Genomic DNA, 8,765 nt, shown 5'->3' on the forward strand with positions numbered 1-8,765 from the left:
CGGTGAGGTTCCGCCGCTGGGCCTCCCAGAAATAAATCTGCGGACACAGACGATGGGGCGGGCGGGGGATGGACAACAGCGTCCGAGACACCCGGGCCTCAGGACACCTGCACTCGAGCCGTCCACACACCTGGACGGGAGGTGTGAGTGACCCAGGAAATAGTGTGGAGGCATTTAAGAGCGTAGCAACCCTTCCAGAACCTTCCTTTTCTAACACTACAGTTTCTGCTTGTCTGGGAACCCCACGAGGGCACAGTCCTGCTGTGTGTTTATGGTGGTGCCGGCAGGACCTGCAATGGAAGGTAAGCGCAGCGGAGGGTGCACCCCAACCAAGAATGGGGTGCAAGGTCCAGGAGGTCGTATCACCTGGGTGCTGGGTAGGATGCAGGGTGTGTTGACACGTCCCACGGGCACCCTGCAGTTTGCAACGTCAGCTGCAGACGCTGGCGGGGCTGGAGCTGCCTGACCTTCAGTGCACCATTTATAAGGCTCTGACTGCTGGTGAGGCGTCCCCGAGAGCAACTAGCACCACTCTGATGGAGGATTAGCGGGCCTTTGTTGCCACCTGCTGGCAGAAGCGGTTTCTGAGGCTATGGGCCGAATTTCTCCGCTGGCCTGGAGGAAGCTAATCAAAGTGGGCAAGCGCTCACAAAAGCATCCCGCCTGGCCTGTGCGAATGCCTGCGCGGGGCTGGAAGCTCCATCATCCAATTGCTCGCTAACGCTTGTCGCTCCTCCTGCCCTCACATCCCACACTCACTGCGTCAGCACGTTTTGCCGGCTCTACCCTTCACCTGGGACCAGAGAGCAAACCTTGCCGGCACGCTACCGCCCCATCTTAGCTCAGCCGCCACCGGGTCTCACGTGTGATGTGCCTGCTCCCTTCAGACAACTCTCTGCACTGCAGCCAGCACAGCCCTTCACAGACCCAAGTCACCCACGCCCCTCCTTTTGCCCCAAACCTTCCCTGCCTGTCACCTTATTCAGAGTGAGGGCTGTGCGGCCCCGGTCTCTGCCCAGGCCCACGTCCCATCATGCTGCTCCCCACGCACTCTGAGACACACATGGCTGTGTGCTGGCCCACACGCCAAGCAGCCTCTGGCCCCAGGACCCTTGCTCTTCTCTGTTCTCTTCCTGGAATGCTCCTCTTCCAGGTCCATGTGATTCATGCCCTGCTATCCTTCGGTTTTCCTCAAGGGTCAGCTTCCCGCTAAGTCCCTCCCTAACAAACCTACTCACACGTTCACACCCCCCTCAGCTTCTCTCCCCGTAACCTGCTTCATTCACCGCCACCTGGAGCTGCCACTTGTTTTGAACGTCGCCCGTCTCCTTCCCCTACGGTTTACCTTCACGTGGACCGAGAACACGGCTGGGCACAAAGTAACTGCTCAGTAAGCACGTGTCACTGAAGGACAGTGGCTGCAGGGACGGGCCTGCCTGTGCACACGGCACAGCTCGGCCTGACCCTGATGCAGTCCGTCTCAGCTGTGGTCACAGCATGTGACCCCGGCACACGGCTCATGGCAGTGGGTGTGGCTGCTCATCCACGTCTGGGAGGTGGGAATTCCATTTCCCCGGTTAACATCCGTGGCTATGAGGTTTCCCCCAGCGCGCAGATGTCTGGGCGGGGGGAAGTGGGGGGACATACGGAGTCTGCGCACCCACACGCTTCCTGGGGGTGCACATTAACCGGAGACTTCCACACCTCGACCGCCTGGTGGCTGCCACACTTCGGGGCTCCGCCCGGCTCCTTCCTCCTCCCCGGGAGGCATGTGCCCGGGTGCAATACTGAGTGTTCCCAGCTGGCACTCCCCGGCAAGGACTCCAGGGGTGTCGTCATCCTCAGCGCTTCCTTGGCAAGATGTCTTTCCTCCTCTCTCCCGCCTCCTTCGCCCCAGATGGAAAGAGACGCCTACTCCGGATTCTGTCTTAAACCAGGGCCCCCGGCACTAACCAGCCCCGTGATGGGGTGAGCCCTGCGCCTTTTCGGAGACTCGGTTTCTGCCTGCGCAGTGAGGGCTGAGCCAGGTGACCACGGGGCCCCTCGTGGCCCTCACACGCCACACCTGTCATTGCCTGGGCCATTCTCTGGACACGGGAACGGGAGGCAGGCTCCAGTCATGGCCCAGGGCTGTGTCCTAACGGCTCCAGCTCCTCTGGTGGCTTTGTGGTCAGCGCTTCCTCTCCGCCCCTGGTGGAGTGGCGACCAGCACACTTGGGGTCTGTTTCTCTGCCACCTGCTGTTTTTGTGACCTGGCCGGGCCCCGGAACTGGGCCTCAGTTTCCTCATCTACACAATGGGCACACACATGGATCATCTACCAGCTTCCCAGGGCTTTCAAGAGGATGAAGGCATCCTCAAGGGCTCGGTGACTTGTGGGGACTAACGGACTCCTGCCCTAACGGGTGACATCAGTACACATTTAGAAATAGTTTTAAAATAGAGATTTGGACAGTGGCCAGCCAATCAAGCATCAATGTAATGAGGGTGGCCAAATAGCCGCTGATGTTGGCACTGGGAGCTGGGGGGCTGGGAGGGCGAGGCCCGAGTTCCTGTGTCCCAGGACGTGGCATAGGCAGGGGTACTTTGGTCCCAGCTGCACGATAATCCTGTGGGCTGTGTACAAACAGCAGGTGTAGACCTGGGGGCCTCTTCCACCACTGACTGTAGGTCACCCCCAACCCCCAGCCTGGCCTTTGGAGCGCCCGTACCTTGTAGCCCTGGATGTCTCCGTTCTGGCTCTCCAGTGGGGGAGGCTCCCACGTCACGTCCAGCTGTGTGGCCGTGGGGCCGTGGACGGCCACGTTGCGGGGCGCCATCGTGGGCACTGGAGGGCATGAGGGGAGGTGAGTGTGCGGAGCCAGTGACTCCAGGGAGGAGAAGGTGGGGGCGGGAAAGGTGGGCTGGGGCCCTAGGGCAGCGGCACTCACCTGCCTCCCCCACGAAGACCTCCTGTGGGGCACTCAGGGGCCCCTCGCCCACGGCGTTGTACACGGTCATGCGGATCTCGTAGCGCCGGTGCTTGTTCAGGTCTGTGGTGGGCGAGAGGGGGGAGGGGAGGGGCACACAGAAGTCACGGTCCTGCAGGGGATGGAGTCGTGGAGGGTGGGGCTGTGGGGGAGGCTGGATGGTGCACCCTGTGATGCTAGTCCCTGAGTGGAGACTCAGGAAAGAGCAAGGAAGAGGAGGCCTGGGACCTGGACCCAGGGGATGCTGGCTGGCTTCCTGGCCCAGGGGGACCCTGGGGCACACGGTTGAGACTGAAAGGGGCACTAGTCATGGTTGTGTCGAGACACTGGTGAGAACCAAGGCTGTCCCGGGCACATCGGGTCAGGGGTCACTCCTTCCCTGCCTGTCCTAGGTCACAGGTCACTCCCCTGCCTGTCCTGGGTCACAGGTCACTCCCCTGCCTGTCCAGGTAACGGGTCACGGGTCACGGGTCACTCCTGCTCCACATGTTAGATGCTAAAAGTTTCCAGCACCAGCTCCTGAAGGGGGCCCAGCCCTAAGGGAAGGGGCTTATTGGACGTGAACTCTGGGCCAAGAAACCCTGTGTTTTTCCCCGGGTTTGGGGCACCTGGGTGAGATGCCTGGACAGTGGCTGGGAGAGAAGCAGGAAATGGGCTCTGACATCCTGGGTGGGGATGCTGTCCCTGCCGGGGGCACGGCTGACTCCCCTTTCTGGGTGCACATTCTCCCTTCTGGAGTGGGAGTGGGGAGCAGGCTGTGCAGCCACCGGTTGAGGAAGGAAGGAGAGGGACAGTTCAGTCCTACAGAGTGGGGGTCCCTTGTCCAAGGCCCTGGGACTTCGGGGAACCACAGCTGGGACTTGAGAAACAGGACAAGCGCGGGCCATGCACAGGCAGCAAGGTTTCCTGGTCCCTGGAGGGAAGCGGGGGCGGGCTGCTCCCTCCACGGCTGGGTCTGGGCCGGAAGACAGAACCCAGCTGCAGGTGCCTTTGCTGGGCCAGTTGGGGCGGCGGTGACATGGACACCCATGTGGCCAACCAGCCGAGCCAACAGCTCCCATGATGGCCCCACCGTCCTCCAGCCCAGCACACAGACCAGAGCTGGCTGCTTTTCTGTGCCGCACCCCACCGACAGAGGCCTGGAGGACAGCTTCCCTGGGGGCCCTGCGTCTCGGTGCCTTGTGGGAAATTTGCACGTGCGAAGGGTGGTCCCATTCTTGCAGTAGCCCGAGGTGGGCGCGCCACTCGCCTGCGGCCAGGCGTCCTCAGAGGCCCCGCTCCCCATCCCTGAGGAGGTTGCCGGCCCCAGACGGAGCCGCCATGCAAGACTTACTGTCCAGCTCGTACTGCGTGAGGCTGGGCCGGCTCAGGTTCCGCATGGAGAACAAGGCTACCGGGTGGGGAGGTGGAGGGAGGGGCCGGAGGGAGACAGCAGACAGCGGAGTTAGTACACACACCCCTCCACGGAGACCCCAGTGACGGGGGCAGGGCGGAGAGAGGGGAGGGGTTCCTGAGGCTGAGCTAGGCGCCAGTGCTGCCCTGCCCCGGTGTGCGCTGGTCTGAGGCCACGGGGTACCCTGAGCCCCCCGGGGCCCAGCATCCCTGAGGACATGCTGGGGGAACCCTCTCGCCCCAGCTCATTCCCTGGCCTCCGCTCCTGCAAACCACCATCAAGCAGTGGTTGTAAATTTCCTCATAGGAACCAGGAACTATTTCCTAGCAGGAAACATGACTATGAATCACAGGCAATAGAATAACCGCAAGCAAAATAAACAAACAACGCAGGCCCGGGGTCTGCGCCTTCCGAGGTTTTCTATTAAGGCGCCGGAGCTGCGCGGTCCATCACTGCGTTGTCTGCGAATCCTCACTCGGAGACAAGGCCGAAAGGCTCAGGGGAATTACGGGAGGAAAATTCATAGCGGAGAGGATCTTAAACGGCTCTGCCCCTCCTGCTAGCCTCTGGTTGGGTGAATGGTCCCACCTCCCACCTGGGCACCCAAATCCTCTGGACTCCTCCCTCTCCCACCTGTCCCTGTCCCTGACCTGAGTCCGTCACGGAGCCCACGGCACATCATCTCCGATACCGGCCCTCAGTCCCATCCTGAGCTGGCCACCCTGGCCCCAACCGCACGCTCTTGCCCAGGTTCCTGCATAAGCCTCCTACTGGCCGCCCTGCCTCTGGACCCCATCGCCAGCCATCATGCCACCAACGCCACCCTCCTCACCCCCAAATGCAACAGGCCATTCCCTTGTGACTATCCCTGGGATGTCCCCCTTCCCTAGAGGCAGGCTGGGATCTGAGGAGCCCAGAGCAGAACAGTGACCTCCCTGGACCCGGAGGGGCCAGGCTGCTACCCTTGGGCGGTGACCAGGCTCGGCTTTTGGTCCTCCTCCCCCACCTCAGGCCCTTTGCACATGCCGGGCTCTCCCTGTCCCATTGGACTGGTTGCCATGGAATCCTCCATCAGTGTCCGTCCCCCTGGGAAGCCTTTTCCCACACTGGCCTAGGCTCTCCTGGGCTACGTCCTCCCCAGCCTTGGAGCTCTGAGAGGGCAGGGACCTTGTCTGTTTTGTCCACGGTGTCCAGGGCACAGAGCAGGTGCTCAATAAAGACTCGCTCAGTGACTGAAGGGGACAGGGGTGAGAGGCACACACGGGGGTAGATGGCAGGGTTTCGGGTTAGAGAGATTCCAGGAAGCTGAGAGCTTTAGGCAGGTGAGCCTGTACCCCCCTGTCCCCCGCCCCCCCAAGTCCCGCAACGTCACTCACAGGTCAGCTCTGTCCACCTGGCCCCCGGGTTGTTGATGCCACGAAGCGTGAAGCCCCTCAGACCCTCGTACAGCAGCTCGCGGTACCGGATCCGGAAGCCCAGGAGGATGCCATTGATCTTGTCCTCGGCCGGTGGCTGCAGGGAAGGGAGTGGGGGATGGAGAGGGGCCGGGACCATGCAGCTCACCCTCCTCCACTCTGCTCTGCCCTCCCTCCCCGGCTCAGAGCAGAGACTGAGTCTCAACCAGGAAAAGGGGTCAAAATGACTCTGAGCCTTTTTAATTCACAAGGCATTTCCAGCACGGCTGTTTCATCCTCGCAGCAGGCCCTACGGGGCAAGGAAGGGCAGGGATCACCGTGCCATCCCACCTAACGCAGCAGAAAGGCAGGCTCAGAGAGGTTGAGGAACTTGCCCACGGTCACACAGCATCACGGGGGCCCAGCCTGACCTGGATCTTCTCATAGAGCTGGACCTTGCCTAGGAGCTGCCTGACATGGTCACTAGCCACCCTCAGTCTCTGGTCCCTCTGCCTGGAGTTTCCCGAGATCCCAGTCCTCTCCAGCTCTGAGGCCAGAACAAGGGCAGATGTACCCCCACCCCTCTTCCCCCTCCCTCCCTGCACCTCCATAGTGTCTCCTTTGCTTTCTGCACTCGTCCACAGCTGAGCAGAACAAGCTTCGGGAGACGGTAAAAGCTACTTTTTATGACACCTCTCTTAAAAATCCTGCCGAAACCACTCAGCCCTTTATTTGATCCTTAATTGCATCCCTAGCGGCTGCTGGCACCTCCCTGCCCCTGCACCAACATGGCCCCATCTGCTAGTCTCTCCGACTCCCAGCTGCTTAGGTCATGGTCATTTGAGGAATGTAGCCCTGGGCCGGGGGAGGGCTCAGGTCCCGCCCTGTTTTCTCTTTAAGAACTTTCCCTTCAGGGGGGCGGCAGGTGGGCCGAGGTTGGTGCCTGGCCCCTCCCAGCTGCTGGGCCTCACCTGCCATCGGATCAGCACGGAGGTGGTGGTGTGGGGTGTCACCGAGACGATGGTGGGCGCTTCGTCGGGGGCTGGGGAGAGAGGCAGACAGGTGAGCTTTGGGGGCTGGGACTGAGGCCCCCTGGGAGGACAGTGAACTGTGGGCAGCTCCGCCTCCGGTCACCCACCACCCCAACTTCTGCAGAGCAAAGGGCCAGGGTGAAGGGAGAGAGGGGCGGGGACCTTGACCACAGCCCAAGAGCCCAGTGCCCGCTCCTCTCTGCTCAGAAAGCCACAGGCCTGCCCCTGCCCCTGAGGCCCCCCACTCCCATTTACTGGTTTTCCGGGGTTGGCCACCAGCTTGAGAGATATCAGAGAAAAAAATGCACTAGGAGCCAGGCTGGCTGTGGGTGCTGAGCCCAAGGCCAAGGCCCCCTCTGGCCCCGCAGACCCCTCCCGTCTTTGGAGGCCACCCCCTCCAAAGAGGTCACCTAGTGCTCAGGAGGTACCCAGTGGACCAAGAGAAAGACACCCAAGGGTGGGGACACTGACCGGCCTGCAGGGTGGTCAGCGGTTCCGACTCCTCACTGAACTCACTGTCCCCGATGTCATTGGTCGCCTTCACTCGGAACTTGTAGGACGTGAAGGGCTTGAGCCTGTAGGGGAACCGGGCTCAGTGAACGGAGGTTCCCTAACTGCCTTGCCTCGTCATCTCTGCTTGGGCAAGCGGCAGGGTTGTCGATCCATTGCACAGATGGGAACACTGAGGCTCAGAAAGAAGGTCTGTCACATGGGACAAACAGGGGCCAGGCCCTGAGCTCCCAGGCTGGTCCCTAGACCATGCCAGCTTGGGGTGCGGCCACACCTTTAGCTCCATTATAAGCCATAGGTCCCCAGGAGGGATGGTCCCCAGGGGGGATGGCCCCCAGGAGGGACCATCTGCATATTTCTTGCCTCGAAGGAGGAACACAGCAACTCCCCCTCCAGGAACTGCCACCCCTTTCCTGAATTCAGTAACTTTAGGAAGGGCCGCGGCTCTCAAGAGTTAACCACACTTCATCAGCCTCACTTCCTCTCCAGGCAAACGGCTTCCTTTTTGATTTACTGGGAGGAAAGTATCGCTCAAAACTCCCGGTCACGTCAACTGGAGCATAAAAAATACGACCCACTCGGAATGCTACTGAAGCCAGAGTGGCGGAGTGGAGCGAAGCTCCCTATTAAAGATGAGGCTGGAGGAGCTGCCTGGCTGGGAGAAACCGCTAATGAAGGACGGAGCGCGCTTCGCTGCGGGGCTTCTAGGCTCCAGAAACGGATAATGAAGAGGCTGCTGTAACAGGCCCCACAGAGAGGAGGGCGGTCAGGCCAGAGCTGCGGGGCTGAGCGTGCTGGAGAGAGGTCCAGGGCGGAGGGAGCCCTGCGGGGCACTGCACGGCAGTCCAGGCCGGAGGCGCGGGTCGGAGACGCTGGAGACCCACCTGTCCACCACGCAGGCCGAGGCGTTGTGGCTCACGGAGGCCGAGTGCAGCGCCCACCTGCCGCTGGGCAGCTCGCGGGTCTGGACGGAGTAGTAGCGCACGGGGGACAGCCCGTCGCTGCCCGGCTCCCAGGACAGCAGCACGCTGCGTGCCTTCACGTCCTCCTGCCGCACCACGGGCTTGCTGGGGGGCTGTGGGCGGTCTGCGGGCCGGAGGAGCAGGTGAGCCGGTGGGGGGAGGAGGAGCAACTTCTCAAGTGGGAAAAGGAGGTGCTCTGGGCTCAGGGCTCCCCCCTGCCCCACCCGACAGCCAGCGCCTGTGTGGCTCCTGGTCAGTGGCAGCTGTTGCAGAGCAGGCCCCTTGCAGGGGAACTCCCAGCCCAGCCCTGGGTTCTGAGAGAGCTATTCAGAGTCATCCCTGAAGGCCTTGCCTCGCCATCTCTGCTCGGGGCAGGGGTGCTGATCCATTGCACAGATGGGAACATCAAGGCTCAGAAAGAAGGTCTGTTACATGGGACCAACAGGGGCCAGGCCTTGGGGGTCCTGAGCTCTCTTAGGCAGTCAGGCACGTTGAGCCCACCTTCC

General features: G+C 61.8%; 1 protein-coding gene across 1 annotated transcript in view; it reads right to left on the minus strand.

Annotated features, from left to right (window-relative positions):
- SDK2 (sidekick cell adhesion molecule 2) overlaps positions 1 to 8,765 on the minus strand; it is a 126,972-nt gene that overhangs the window by 27,084 nt on the left and 91,123 nt on the right. Inside the window, exons 31-38 of the mRNA XM_006754624.2 lie at positions 8,182 to 8,383; positions 7,259 to 7,362; positions 6,728 to 6,798; positions 5,739 to 5,874; positions 4,303 to 4,359; positions 2,931 to 3,032; positions 2,712 to 2,827; positions 2 to 37 (exon numbers count right to left, since the gene is read on the minus strand). Coding sequence (XP_006754687.1) covers positions 2 to 37; positions 2,712 to 2,827; positions 2,931 to 3,032; positions 4,303 to 4,359; positions 5,739 to 5,874; positions 6,728 to 6,798; positions 7,259 to 7,362; positions 8,182 to 8,383 — 824 coding nt within the window. The remainder of the gene's footprint in view (position 1; positions 38 to 2,711; positions 2,828 to 2,930; positions 3,033 to 4,302; positions 4,360 to 5,738; positions 5,875 to 6,727; positions 6,799 to 7,258; positions 7,363 to 8,181; positions 8,384 to 8,765) is intronic.

The sequence above is a fragment of the Myotis davidii genome, unplaced genomic scaffold, assembly GCF_000327345.1.
Source record: "Myotis davidii unplaced genomic scaffold, ASM32734v1 scaffold172, whole genome shotgun sequence".
NCBI classification, from domain to species: Eukaryota; Metazoa; Chordata; class Mammalia; order Chiroptera; family Vespertilionidae; genus Myotis; species Myotis davidii.